Source organism: Falco cherrug, chromosome 2 (assembly GCF_023634085.1).
Source record: "Falco cherrug isolate bFalChe1 chromosome 2, bFalChe1.pri, whole genome shotgun sequence".
In the NCBI taxonomy this organism is placed as follows: Eukaryota; Metazoa; Chordata; class Aves; order Falconiformes; family Falconidae; genus Falco; species Falco cherrug.
Window position 1 is genome coordinate 25,627,273 of NC_073698.1, and position 15,613 is coordinate 25,642,885.

The 15,613-nt window shown below is 39.6% G+C and overlaps 1 protein-coding gene across 1 annotated transcript in view; it reads right to left on the bottom strand.

Moving 5' to 3' along the window:
• Window positions 1–15,613, bottom strand: part of STARD13 (StAR related lipid transfer domain containing 13) — a 297,402-nt gene that overhangs the window by 247,372 nt on the left and 34,417 nt on the right. Inside the window, exon 2 of the mRNA XM_055702062.1 lies at window positions 2,885–3,794. Coding sequence (XP_055558037.1) covers window positions 2,885–3,637 — 753 coding nt within the window. The 5' untranslated portion in view covers window positions 3,638–3,794. The remainder of the gene's footprint in view (window positions 1–2,884; window positions 3,795–15,613) is intronic.

Here is a 15,613-nt window from a genome sequence, read left to right on the forward strand (position 1 = left end):
TTTTAAATCTTCAAAATTTTGTTTCCCGATTTGAAATAAATGTTATTTTTAATATAAGAACTCTATGTGGGCATTAAAGGTACCACTGATTACAGGCTCCTGACAAGGAAAAAAAGGTCGCCAAATTTAGGTTTGATGGGAAAGCACAGGAAATATATATGGGACTTGGTCTAAGGGGGGAAACTCAGGGACCGTACTAATTCATAAATTGAACAGAAGCATCATTTATCTTGTACCATTCAGAACAGGCGGATGCTGTATGCCTTTGGGAAAAAAAAAAAAAAAAAAAAAAAGCTTTTTTTGTTAATGGACACCATTGTATGAATTGTTTTCAGCAGTTTCTTCCACTTGTAACGGAGTTGGCAGCATACACAAGTTATATTTTTTCCATCTTCCCTCTACTTGTTTACTGTTCGGTGTACTTGGAGATTTGTCTCTGCTTATTAATTAGAATGAAACAGTAAGTTCAACAATTATCACTTAAATGTGTGTAACAACTATTTAAGAGGAGATTCAGACGTGGGTTTTGCCTAGTGGTGACTGCCTGCAAGGGCCAGTGAGCCCCAGCCTGGAGAAGGTGCGAGCCTTTCCTCCTTTCTACTCATAAAATAGGAGCTTTGCAGCCAGTACCAAGTACATTTAATTAGGAATGCCCCTGCAGGGTAGATCTTAATCAGTTTCCCTGTGAACTCTTGTAACAAGGATCTCGGTCAGAGTGCTGTGTGTGATAGTCTGTATCTGTATGGCCAAGGTGATTTGTTTGCTACGCTATTTTTAAGTCTAAGGTTTAGCATTAATGATTGCTTTTGATATTTTTACTCCATGCTGTCTTTACTTCGTTAATTCCTTTCCACTAGAAAGACGTTTTTCCACAGCCCCATTTCTAAATAATAGAAATAAGTAACTTGACAATGACATACGTTTGCTTCAACTAGAGTCATGGGAGGAGTTTTTAGTCTGAATAGTAACGCATGACTACTGCTAAAATTTAAGAGACAAGATAATCCTTTTTTTTTTTTTTCATTCTTGAAGGTTGTCCTAGAATGATACATACTTATTTACATAGGGGAAAAAAAATCAAACCCAGGATTGCATCATTGCATCTGTCCAGTTTTTTAAATGTTTTGACACATTTACCGAGATTTACTAGGTAATTTCACATGCTTGTCTGGCAATTTGAAATCCATTATTTTGCACTACAAGCTCCATCCTTGAGTTTATGGCACAGACATAAAGTAAACTAAATGACAACAGCCCCTGGCCTGTCCCTTTTATCTGTGGGAATGACCTTCAGTAAAGAGAATCCAAGGGATGTTGCACATGTATTTTGATATATATTTATATTAATGGGAATGTTCCTGAGTAAATGAGGAAGCAAGAGTTGGCTTAGGGTAGAGTAACAATGCAGTTATTTAATAAACCATGTGTCACAAGAATTTTTCAGGGTCAGTATTGCATCAAAAGGTGCACTGATTTGGAACCATCTTTGGGCCTTAATTTTCTAATATGAGCTGCTGAGAAAAAATTTGTAAAAATCTGGCGTATTTCTCTGTGAGCTGATGGCTTTCCACAGTAAAGTCAGGATACGTATGAAATACAGCACAAAACTCCCACTCAGTTAAGGGCAGAATTAGTCCCCCCAAACTGGAGATAGATTAGTACTAAAGGAAAGAAGTAATTAAGTATTGTATACCATAATTGTAATGTTAAAATGAACATTATAGTCCAAATTCTACTTTCTTTCAGTTAATCAGATATCAATGAAGCAACTCTGTGTTATAAGTGCTAGAAGTAACAGGAGAACTGGAAATAGAGGAAAAAAACACATTGGGTAAAAGACTAGGGCTCTACCCTGATTTTCAAGGCATAGAGCAGATTTACACGGAAAATAATTTTTAAAAGCTGGAGGAGGAGAAGAGAGAGGAAAGAAAGGTATGCCTGACCTGCACTTGAAGATTAATTTGTGCTGCAAGGTCAGGAACGTTGGAATTTTAAGGGTTTGTTTTGCCCACTATTTGGAGTCACTTCATATTTTTGTACTAGAGCTGAACTCCAATGACAAACATGTTTAGCTCCAGGCATTTGGTTTGTCACCAGCTGGAAGCAGGGAGAAAGCTTTGCTTATTCCTCGGACTAGTGAGAACTCACTTGGAAACCTGCTGTTCTTTCACTTCCAAAACCACAGCTAATTTACTCAACCTTTTTTTTCTGGAAGTGTTATAGTTGGATGATTCTTATTACAGAGTGTTTTTCATTTTGTCCTGAATTTTCTTATGTTTTTGGACATTGGTCTGTAAAGCATCATGATGTGTACCAATAGAGATACAAAAAAATCTATTTCTTTTATTCCCTTATAGACCAGATTGTAACCTGTTCTCCATATTATTTTAATGTAATAAGAATACAGAAAACACTGTTACTTAGCAGAAGCAGTGCTGTGGGTTAGGTGGCATAGTGCTACAGTGCCACTACACTAAAAAAGGCCATTTTTCAGCACAAAGAAATATACTCTGCTCTCAGAGTAAACCTGAGTTCTATTCCTTTGGAACAGTCCACAGACTCAGGGAATATATGCTGTACGTGGTATGATATATGATATTGCAGGAGCAGGGGAGACTGAGCCAATGTTCCCATTTTAGAAAGGACAAACACAAAATCAAAGTTTGATGTTCAGGCTGATAGAAGAGCGGCCAATCTGAAGTAATATATTTGCCTAATGTAAAAATATAGTATACTTTTACTGTAGGTTTATATTCTTAATTATGTAATTCACATTAATTATCACTGTATAACAATTTGTGCAACTCCTTCTCCTCCTGTAACCAACCTTAAATTAAACCTCTTATTTAAAACACCCTTGGAACAAAAGAGTAGCCTGTATTACCTCCATCTCCATGTGTTTTTCTTCCTTGTCATGGGCCTTCAATTCCTTTTCGGAATGGTCACTGCAGTCTTCTAAATGACATATGTGTTGATATTTAGTAAGTTCGTGTTTAGCCTGCTTTCTTTGAGAAACATTCCTTCTTTGAAGACCACTGAAAAATGTCTCATACAGTGGCAGTTCTGTAAACAGATCATCATCATCATCTCTACCATCTGCTTCCTCTTCAGATGAAAAATTGTCTGCTTCCCCCGCCTCACAAATATGGAGTTTAGCATTAGCTTCATGTGATAAAAATTCGAAATCAGAAAATGTGATAGCACTTGGTTTGTGTTTTATGACTCTGATCTCATAACCCCTTTCTGGTTTCTTGTCTGAATTTTTTCCTGTAAAGACTGGCCATTCTGTGTGCAAGGGAAGGTTTGAAGGATCCTCCTTTGGCTTGTGCCTTGCAGAACAGACTAGTTCTTCACAAAGGTGCTTCATCTCAGACTGGCTGGTGGCACTGAAACAAGCTGAAGCTGTGCCAGGTTGCAAGGATGTCTCATTGTGGTCTAATGAGGATGACACAGACAGCAAACTCAAGTCAGGTTCTAGCAAAACATTCTGAAAATGAGATGGACTTGCCTGACTTTCTGTCTTTCTTTGGTATTCTTCATACTTTACTTCCTTTGGAGTCCCCAGGGACTTGGTAGATGCAAGATAAGGTGAGCCCTGTTCTTCATTGATGTTAGTTTCCATTCCAATAAGTTTCATCCATCAGAGATCAAAATTACTTCATTCTTGGTTTTCTTAAGACACGTAACTCCACATATGTAGCCAGGAAATACCTTCTTATTTTTCCAAAACCATGGTTACACAATCATTATTAATGTCTTGATTCTCATAGAAAACATCTGAATCCTCTCAGCTCCTGAAAGAAAAAAAAAATCATTAATGGTAACATTATTGCATTGAAGTGCATCAGCAAATTAATCCTGAAACATGAAATTCCGGTATAAAATTTACTTATAGGTCTCTTAAAAATATTTGATGTATGCAGCTTAAATGAATTTAAAATATGAGAACCTTGATTTGTTTACCTTAGAGACTAGGAAAGACCTGGCAACTGCAGAAATGTTTTTTAAATATTGACTTTAAGTTGATTATTGACACAATGGTTCAGGATCATTCAAGGAGATTTTAGATATATGCTTGTTACCAAAACAGGCCTCTTCACTATCTTTTTATTGTCTGTTAAATCACTGAAAACTTTTACACTGTTCATATAAAGTTACTAAAACGGCATAGGAAAGAGCAAGGAACCAAAGTAATTAAGAGAAAAGAAAGAATATTGCAATACAGGTAGAATTTTCTCTCCCAGATTCTGTGAATTCCCAGTGCAGTGCAGCACCTGTCCATTTCCAATATATTTGCAAAGCAAAAACAGGAGGCTAAAAGTAACAGGAGAGTTTCAGTACTACATCAGTTGGCAATGTCTGGTTTAAATCAGTCTTAACTTCTGTGCTTACATCGAGGCTGTGTACCTCCAACGCATGGGAAGAAGGGAGCAGCTGAAGAACTGTTCTTGCATCACTGAATAGCTTACATTCACCCATATATGTAGTTTACTTTTGGTGGCAGACTGAATATTAGAGTATTTATTGTAATGAATAAACTCTCCTGTTACTTTTAGCCTCCTGTTTTTGCTTTGCAAATATATTGTAAATGGACAGGTGCTGCACTGCACTGGGAATTCACAGAATCTGGGAGAGAAAATTCTACCTGTACTGCAATATTCTTTTTTTTCTGTTAATTACTTTGGTTCCTTGCTCTTTCCTATGCCGTTTTAGTAACTTTATATGAACAGTGTAAAAGTTTTCAGTACTCCAACTGTGAGAGAATACAGCAGAACAGAAGCTTTTAAAAATAAAAAGAGAAGCTTAAGCCTTTGATGTATGTGGCAAACCTGTTGGTGATGAGGAAGACATGTAAGAAGGCAGCACTGTGACTGTCAAAGTGGGAAACAAGCAATGTAAGGTGCTGGCATGCGTCATGCCTCTCACTGCATGTGCCATAGATGGAGCAATGCACACCAGGTAGGCATATTGTAGTGCTGGTTAGCATATGTTTTAGTGTTACAATAGAAAGAATACTGTTACATATACAGAAAATTTGGATTTATTGTATTACCTTTGCCATTTGAACTGCAGCTGTAAAAGGTGTGAGCACACAGGTACACAGTTTGGGTACACTTCCTCTCAGCTGTTGATAGCTGTTTAGAAATCAGACATTATTGTAAGCTGTCTAGCCTCCTGCTGGAGCCAGTGGAGAGAGAAAAATGCTTCCAGAAGGTAAATGCTTTCACTTATCTTGGATATCTATTTTGACATGGATGAGTCTCCCTCCTGGCATGACTGCCTTATTCAAAAACCATGGAGGATGCGCAGACAAACAAAGGCAAGAAGAGTCTCAGCCCCTATCTTTGTTATGCATTAATAATAGATTACATTGTCTACATGTGAATGAGAAACCTACTTTTGAAGCCCTTATTTTCTCAGAAGCTTCAAGTTAGCCATCTACATAGGAGTGACTTCACCTTCAGGAGCACTGAATGCTTTTGGTTCTCCCTAACATTACGTGAATTAAGTTAGCACAATGTCTCTGAAAAAGAAAACACATCCCCACATTTGTAGCGACTGATTGGAACAACTAACATCTCTCGTAGTATTTTGTACATTATGGCCACAGTAAAAAAGTCTCCTGCCATTTCGGTGAATACTGTTATCTGTGCTTCACTATGAGCCGTAACCTTTGTTTTTCAGTGCCTGACACCCAGTACCCTGCAAGAAGGCATGCTGCTAGCACATGCTCCCACCACACAAAGCCAGGTGTAAGCCAAAAAAAGATTTGCCTTTTCTAGAATACTCCCCAAAAGGCAGCGAAAGAGCTTTAGCCTGGCTGCCCACACCAGCCTGTTGCCATGAGGTGAGAGGATGGTGTGTTCACCAGCCATTGCTGCTGGTGGCTGCCCTGTACTACCTATTGGTAGTTCCAGCAGGAGCAGCAATGCTCAGGTCTCCCCCACAGACCCTCTTTCCCCACCTCACCCCTTCCTATTGTCACTTTTCCCTCTCTGGCAGAAATTTTCGATCCTTGACCTGTTCCCTGGACCCTCTTTACTTCTGGTAATGCTGCCGAGCTGGCTCAGCTGTGATGACACCTGCAGGAATACACCTCTGTGTTCATAGGAACATCTTTGCTGTAACAAACCCAAAATACAGCAAAAAATGCTCCAAGAGAAGCTACAGAAATTTCGCAGTAGGCAAGCCTGGGATAAGTGAATTACATATTTTTCATTTCCAGTATTTTAGGATGATGATGGTGCTCTAAGACTCCAAAACGTGAATTATCACCCCTGAAAAAATTTGTATTTTTCATTATCTCTGGGTATTCCTAAAATCAATACCCAGCTTCTTTTAAAATTTTGCTAAGTTCTTTCTCTCAAATGAGCTTTGGTGTTTACAGGGTGTGGTGTAAATCTGTAATTTTTACAGTTCAATTACAAAAGGCATGAAAGAGTTTTTCTGTTTATTAGATTTGCTTACTCCGTTGCACTCTTATTTTTCCTCAGATGGGACTGGAACAAAGAAAATACGCAAAAGCAGGTTGGTTTTGTGGAAGTACAGCAAGAAATCTCTGAAGAGGAAGTGGTAAGAGAGAGTGTGATTTTACCCTTACTCATTCTGTGGAACATCTCTCTCTACTCAATCTAGCAGTGACTGGAAAAAAACCTCACACTTAGGCAAAATATCAAATTCCATATTTTATAAAGAGTTACACATAGACATTTATAGCTCCTAAAAATGCAGCGTTTTTGGCAAAGCTGTGGATTTGGAAATCCTGCCCATAGCAAAATGTGTAACTCAAGAGAGGTCTGAACATTCAGAGCTAAATCTATACATGACTTAAAAGGCCTGTAACACAGCCCTGCAAAATAATATAATTGTCACCACAGTTCTGAATGTATGCATTTACAAATTCCAGAAAAAAAATATTTCTAGAAAAGTCTTCAAGGCTTTATAAATAGGGAAATTATTTTCATATGCATATGTAATTCTGAATACATACTGTAGCATTAGATCTACTGGTAGGTGCTAGTGTAGGTAAAGATGTTGAATAATAAAAGTCTCTTGGGCATATATGTGTTTTTTCCAACTAAAAAGGGAAATGTAAGGCTGCCACAGCTGTCTAATCAAAACTGACCCCAAAACAGCTTAAGTAAGAGCACAAAAAAAGCAACACAGGATTTTTTTTTTCAAGCTAAAATGTTAAATGCATGTGAAACAACTTCAGCTTTTTACACACGTGAGTTTAAAACTTACAACCCACATTTTATTTATTAAGGAAAGCTCCTTACAAATCAGCAATAAATTAATACAGATTTGTGATACAGCTAGTGAAATGCTCTGGCAGGAAAATTCTCATGTGGTCTGGCACAAGCAAATGTGTATACACAGACTCAAATTTTTGTGTATCATGCGCTTTTGGCTTGATTTCCATTTGCCCAGACAACCAAAATTTGTATTAAAACTCATCGAGTTTTACATAAAGATCGCACAAAAAGTACATATTAGGCATAACCATCAAATAGGAGTATTTTACAGAGACTTTTATATTCATAGGCTCATTTCTATTTTCTTGAGTCAATAAAAGGCTAATTGTTTTCTGGGGCAAATGATTATGCTTTATTTCATTGGGTTACTACAACAACAAGTCACCTAAACTAGATTTTCAAACATTGCTTAAATTAGTGCATTTCAATACCCATTATGTATTTTCGCATTACAGAGCATGTGAATGTGTGGAATTTTCTTACTTTAAATTCGATTTGAACTTGAACTGACATAATAAACTAGCAAACCAAGTCCGGATCTTGGCTGGAACAGTACACCACTCATCTAAAATAATGAGTTTTTTACTCTTCAGCCCCTAATGCATTTGTCTCCCTTTCACAATGACTTTGCTTAGTATTTCCCATTGACTTAAACAATCTTCCCCTGAAAAATTAAGCAAACGAGCCAAGAGAATGTGAGACACATAGACTAAAAGCAAATTAGGAGATTAGGATTTTTTTTTTCCTGATGATAATTTTACCTGGTTTGCAAGGTAACCCCATATTTTTCAATTCAGTTAATTTCCATAAGCGTAACAACAGGAACCAAGTTAGTAGCCAAAAGATCCTCCAAGCGTTGGGGCAGAACAGAAAAAGAAGTGAGCAGTTTCTTAAGAAAAAGCATTTCAGCTTGCTTGCTGCACAAGAACTCTGTCAACAAAAGTATGTGTGAGAATCCCTGGGGCGAAAACAGCCTTCTGCAAGCACTGGCCAAATTATTCACAGAAAAAGACAGAAAAAAAGGAGAGAGGAAAGGAAAAAAATAAAAAGAGAGAGAGAGCATGCTTCACAGGAACACCAGGCACTTCGAAAAATATAGTGTGACCTCATTCCTCACATTATGCCAGACCTTAACGTTGTGCTTTGCTTTATCACCTGGAGCACCTGGAGTCAGGTTCTCACTGCACACACAATCGAGTTTGGATGCTGTCAGGTTTTGAAAAGGTAGGCTGTGAAATGCCTTTTGATGTAGTATAAAGCCAGTATAAAGGAACACCAAAATTAGCTTTCCCTGTCAGTTGCAAATTCTAATTATTCTTTGCCTATGTTTCTTCAAGACCTACATTTGCTGCCAAAGCTTCACAGGTCTTCCCTTTTATATATATGAATAGGATCATAGCTTGCAGACAGACTTCTACGTATGCTGCAAAGTGGAGCTGTAGTGTATGTTACTGAACATTTGGGGTTCTGAGTGCGATTATATAAATCAGTTATTTGCAAGTGTAGCGTGGAAAGGAAAAGGTTGAATTGTCACTGGAAATACGGGGTGAGAAGACTCTGAGTTATAGTTTAATTTTGGAAGCATTTTTCTCTTTTGCTTCTGATTAGAGCAAACAGCAAAAATGCAAAAGCTGTAGTACCCTTCTACTCATGTAATGGATCCTGCCTGCTAGTAACAGTAGGTTACATTTTTCACCTTGAGATATCCAGGCACGGATATTTGGCGCAGATGCTGCCAAATCTATGTCCCTCCTGACTCATTTCAGTGAGTGAGGGAGGCGGCACTTGGATGGTGATTTCTCTTACACTTCATGCACCTGATTGCCTTCACTGAAGTTATTAGTCAGCAAAGATTTTGGCATATTTATGAATAAGTCACTCAGCAAATGAAGCCACATCTTGAGGCAACCATTTTATAGGAATTACTTTATATGACAGTTTAGGGAGGCTTGTCTCAACTTCGAAGTGTTTATTATCCCAGGACAGCTGTACTACCAAGCCTGTCCTTCAGCTTTGCTGCGTATGGCCCCACCTCCGCTGTGGCAGAAGCTCATTTTACATTGCCAAGGAAAGTAAAATATCTTCTCAAATGCAATAAACTACAATGATAAAGAGACACTTTGCTAATTCAACTGTGCTTCCATTCACATTTGTCTTAGGTGCAACTGTTGGTCACAGATGTGCTGTTTGCAATTTATTTACAGCTGGACCTACTTGCAACACACAGGAGGGAAACACTCTGCTCCAGGAAGAATCATTCACACATTTTGTGCCATTAGCTGAGCCTGAGGTTGTTTAATCCAGGCAGGGTCCTAACCGAATCCTGCCAGTGTGCTTACTCAATTGTGTTTCCATCTAAACCAGCATTCGCAACAGCACTGTTACTGTCACCTTACCACCATGTGGGAACAGTGGCTTAATTGCAAATAAGGTGAGAAAATACCCTCTGTAATACAACTATTGCAGTTTCTAAGAACTTAGATCCATAGGCAATGTTTAGTTCTAGTTAGTTTACATAAAGTGGAACTTACTTTACAAATCAATCTGCTCTGTGCAGCCCAAGAATAGCGTGGTTACAATCCTGAGCAAAATCAAACAGCAGGAATGTGTGAGCACCATTAAAGCAAAGATACAGACGCTGTTCTTCACACTTGGAAAAGTCTCGTACCTCTTGCATACCTGATGACATCCTTTCAAAAGAAGGCACTGAAGAGGAGTCAGGTATGAATGGGGAACTGAGGGCCTGTGTCTTTCAGCATGTCTCTGAGAACATGGATGAAGGATCTTTAAAGAACAAGATTGTAGAATCCTAGAATGGTTCAAATTGAAAGGGACCTTAAAGATCATTGAGTTCCAATCCCCCCTGTGCCGTGGGCAGGGACACCTTCCACTAGACCAGGTTGCTCAAAGCCCCATCCAGCCTGGCCTTGAGCACTGCCAGGGATGGGGCAGCCACAGCTTCTCTGGGCAGCCTGTGCCAGTGCCTCGCCACCCTCACAGGAAAGAATTTCTTCCTGATATCTGATCTAAATCTGCCCTCTTTCAGTTTAAAGCCATTCCCCCTTGTCCTGTCACTACATGTCCTTGTAAAAAGTCGCTCTCCAGCTTTCCTGCAGGCCCCCTTTAAGTACTAGAAGGCTGCTGTGAGGTGTCCCCAGAACCTTCTCTTCTCCAGGCTGAATATACCAAACTCTCTCAGCCTGTCTTCATAGGAGAGGTGCTCCAGCCCTCTGAATGTCTTTGTGGCCCTCCTCTGGACTCATTCCAACACAGGTCCATGTCCTTCTTCTGTTGGAGACCCAGTGCTGAATGCAGTGCTCTGCGTGGGGTCTCACAAGAGCAGAGTAGAAAGTGAGAATCACCTCCCTCAGCCTGCTGGCCATGCTTCTTTTGATGCAGCCCAGGCTATGGTTGGCTTTCTGGGCTGCAAGCACACATTGCCATGTCGTGTTGAGCTTCTTGTCCACCAACACCCTGCAGTCCTTCTCCTCAGGGCTGCTCTCACTCCACACTCTGCCCAGCCTGCATTAGTGCTTGGGATTGCCCTGACCCAGGTGCAGGACCTTGCGCTTGGCCTTGTTGAACTTCATAAGGTTCACACGGGCCCACCGCTCAGGCCTGTCAAGGTCCCTCTGGATGGCATCCCTTCCCTCCGGTGTGTCAACTGCACCACACAGCTTGGTATCACCAGCAAACTTGCTGAGGGTGCACTCAGTCCCACTGTCCGTGTTGCCGACAAAGGTGTTTAACAGCACCGGTCCCCATACTGAGCCCCGGGGAACGCCACTTGTCACTGGTCTCCACTTGGACATCGAGCTGTTGACTGCAATGTTGATCTGGCTCTCCATCTGCCAGTAGGCTTCTTTTACCATTGTGTTCAATGTATTGCTTTTGTATTCCCTGTTCTGCCTCTTTATGAAGTGCAGCATCAAGCTCCTGATGAGATATTGGCTGGAGGTGGTTTGACTACACGCTTTTAGAAGGCAATTTTGAGTGATTTAAGATTATGCCCTGAACTACTTGAGAAATTAAACCTGATGTGAAGTTGCTGAAAATCCTAATACAGGATATAAGGGGGGTAGAAAGGGGTGTGTGCATACCTATGCATTTATCTAAAATCTGTGGTATTAAACGAAAATCTGTTTTTTTTAATATATTGCCCTAGAATACTTTGGCTTTGTTTTTATAGGAATGGTGCAACCAACATGAAACAGGAAGAGCAGCCAGTCATACACAGACACTGTTTGTAAACACAGGCCCCAAAATGAACCAACACCTAATAAATATTTTTAAAATAACACTGGATAAACCACATAGGAAAAAAAAAAAAAAGTCTGTTTCCCTTTAGGTTGAGGATCTTGGCATTGGTAAGGTCCCAACTCTTCATCTAAGCAGCCAGTCCAAACCAAAGTCAGGAAATAGCCTTTCTGCAATAAAAGACACACAGGTATGAGCTGCTTCTCTCTCCGGTGTAAATTCTACAACTGTTTCTTCAGCCTGTAAAGTGAATTCCTTTACATGTGTTCATGGGATGCTGAATGGACTGGTTGGAAATTAATCTTCATTTTGCACAAGAGGAAAGAGGCTTGAAGAACCAGTTTTCTCTTATTGGAGGATATCTAAGTTAATACAGATTGCTTGAAGGTCATATTCACATCCTTACTTTTTTTTTTAATCTCATAAAAGAGAAATTATGTAAGACAACCACTTCTTACTTTATAAGCTAGGTACATAGCAAGCAGCTTGGTTTTGGTTTGTTTTTTTTTTATTTAGCTCTCATCTATTTAAAGTTTTATATCAGCACAAAATCGTCCTTCATAACAGTCTGCAAGTGACTTCCAAAATTGCGTGCATCCCTCTGAAAAATTTCTGCTGAATCTCTGACACCCATCAGCAGCCAAAGACACTGGACAAAAGCAGTTATTTTGGCAATTCACAGGGGCAGAGGCTGGTAGGATCTGTTTTTACTGTATAGTTTGTAATGCTTTAAAATGAAAGAAATTAAGTTCTTTGAAGTTTTTCCATTTCTGAAAAAGGAAAACATATAACTGCCTTGAGTGACTTCATGAGAAAGTATCAGTTCGTATTAATTTCACTTATCATTATCCACTGCCTTCATCTAAGGAATTGAACGCTTGCATCTACTGTGAACTACACAGCCAGTAGAAGAGATGTAAAAAGGAATCAAAGTTTCTTTATCTCTAAAGCCATATCTTAATCACATCTCATCTTCCATCTGTAAAAAATTTGTTTGATTTACTAATTGTCATGACTGAATTTACATAAAGAACATGAGACAGAGGCTTCAACAGGAGTCATGACTGAAGGTCAGCACTTGTTTTAATAGGCTGAACTCTTCTTGCTAAATCTATTTATAGAGAAGAGCTGCATTTCATTAGAAATACTGGCCCTTTTCCCCTGAATGGGGTTCTCTTAAACAAGGATAAACCAATGATCTTAACCAAAGCACTACCCCAAAAGCCCTTGATATTCCCAGAACCTATTAAATTCCCCTAACAGCTCCAACAACCTTCAGTAACTTAGTGCCCTGCTTTTGCCTCAAGCTTCCCTCACACCAGCAAGTTAAATTGCAAGTCCTGATCCTACACTTCAAAGTCGTTTTGGTGCCTTAAGTCTTGCTTCAGCTCTCCTGTCCTTGCCACCTGTGGCCATGCCCACTGCTGGGGTGAAAGCCTGGCACAGGGGGAGCGACTTCCCAGCAGTTGCGAAGACCTACTGCGCTCAGCTCATGAGGAGCCACAATAAAGATAAATCTCTGCTGCTGTTTTCTGAGCAAAGTATAAACAGAAAAATAACTCAGAGGACACTGGTGTTTGGGGTAAGGACAGGCTCAGGCCTTTGCAGAAAGTCCCAGCCTGTCTGAAACCAGCCAGCCCGGGGAGCTGGAAGCAGCCGTGCCGTGGTAACTACTGAACCCCGCACAAGGGCTGGGCTGTTTCCGATACCTAAGCCAGTTCACTGAATAACTGAAGGAAACATCGGAAAAAATTCAGTTGCTTAAACATAGGCTTCTAGTGCCCTTTGAGACATCCTAGACTACCCTATCTGGCCTTCAGCTGCCAGGCAAGAGAGGTGCAGATCTCCTCCAACTCCTTTGGCATACCTGCTGTGTGGATGTGGTAGGACAGCAGGGTATCTGTCTCAAAGGGCTCTGCTAGACACCCGCAGGTAGGCACTTGTTTAGGTAAATGAACTGTACCTTCAGTTTACCTAATAGGCTATTCAAAGAATTTAACTTCAGGCACATAACTTCGGTGACTAATTTAGGATTCTTAGGTAAGAGCCTCGACCTCTCCCTTGCCTATGTTTTTAATTCACCTGGCATAAATACTGTATTGTTGGGTTTTTTTAAATAAAAACAGTACGTATGAGTCTCCTCATTAAGCAAAGAAGCTCCTGTAGGAAGCCAAATTGATTAAAACTGCCAGCAGCTGTCTGCTGTGTAAGGACCTGTGTCTGTGCTGCAGTATGTTATTAAGGGAAGTTTCCAGGCGAAATCAGAACGTAGTCAGAAAACAAACAAGAACAAGCACTTGAGTGCCATGTGTATTAAATCAGTTTGTGGCATTTTGGCTCCCTAGGTTTGTACTCCTATCAGACTTATAAAGTTTCTGCAGTGTTTTGGCAACACACTACATTTCTCAGTTGAAATATGCTGCTTAATGCAAGACTGGTAAACAGCTTGAATAGGCAGGGCTTTGATTTATGAACTGCATCAATATGGTAATGAGGATCTTGGCTGGGCAATTAGTTTTAAATTGTATAAGCTCACACTAGCTCTTGTTATTATGACTACAAAGGTTTGTCAGAACATCTCTGAGTTCACTATTTCAGAATCCTCTGGTGTCTTTATACCTATTAGACCAGAACTGCAGCAAATTAAAGCCTCTGCTACACCTTCTGAATTTAATATTATTAAACCATTCATATGAAAATATCAGCAGTAAATAGGTGCATCCACTTAAAATGCTACTTTTCATGCCCTTTTTTTTCTTCTGTCCAAGATGGGCTTTGGACTCCAGCAACTGTCTTTATTACGCTCTCTAATTAGTGTCTGTAATGAATGCTAAAGAAATGGTGACCTGTGTAGTAAATGCCTATGACTACAAAGGCCCAGAGGGCAGACTCCTCCTCTCAAGACCTGCTGGGTGCATGAGATATAAATGGCAGCAAGGGAGCACTGTGTCAGCTGCAATGAAGATCAGTTATTTCAGAGGGAGCAAAAGTTATTTTGGAGGAACCTCCTGTGGTCCCTATCTGTATGTGCAATAAGGCCATGGCAAATCCTGCTCAATCAGTTTTGGTCAAGAAATATTTTTTGGTAAAAGAACTCTTCCCTAAAACCAACATCTTTGGTGGATGACCTAGTACATTTTTCTTTAATCTGAAAAAAAGGAAATTAATTTATGCTTGGGGATATTTACTCCTCTCAATTAATCTATTTAGTTTTTCAGAGCTTTTGGAAGTGTTCAAATATAAAGTGCTCAGATGAGTACTTCAGTATTTTCAACCTATTTGTTGCTTACCCATGTGATTTTTTTTCCCCTGATATTATTAACTATTCAGTTAATTTGACAGAAACTCACAGTTCTTTTGAATTTTTTTTTTGTTGGGTTTTTTTGGTAAGGTTATGGGGCTTTTCTCTGGACCCTCCATGTTTGGTTTCTTATAGTACAAATTTATCCTGTGAGGCTTCCTCAGATTTTTTCCACCCATGACATCTTTCCTCTATGCAAAATGAAACTGTTTTGGGCATTTCCACATGACTTTGTGGAATGAAGTAACAAATGACCACCTCATCATGAAAAACTATGTAATTCACTAGCAGATGCTACTAGAAATTTTAAAGGGTCTACTACAGCTGAAGTATAGTCCACAAAGAAAGAATGAGCTGGGTATTTTTTTCCCAGAAGGAAATAAGGAGTAGAAAAAAATACCTGAAACTCTCACTTTATATCCAGACTAAAAGGTACATGAAGCAAAAGTGCAGGAAATTTATTTCTTAACTTTTTCTAGTTTTCCTTTCCTATAACAGCCATTCCTTTCCAACCTTTAATAAATAAAACCAAAAGGTGAGCAGAAATCTTAAAGAGGATGTCCATTGTCTGGCAGGATGAAGCTCACACAGAACATAAAATCAAATTAATCGGATACCCATGGAAACACAGTATTGATGCAAACACTGTTACGGAGCCCTTTAAACAATCAGAATGGTTATTTCCAGGTTCTACACAGTATGCTAGCATCCAGTGAAATGGTCAACACCCCACTCCCACTAGGCAAGGCCTCTGCAACTCTATTCAAATATATTAACCTCTGAGATAGATAGTTTTTTT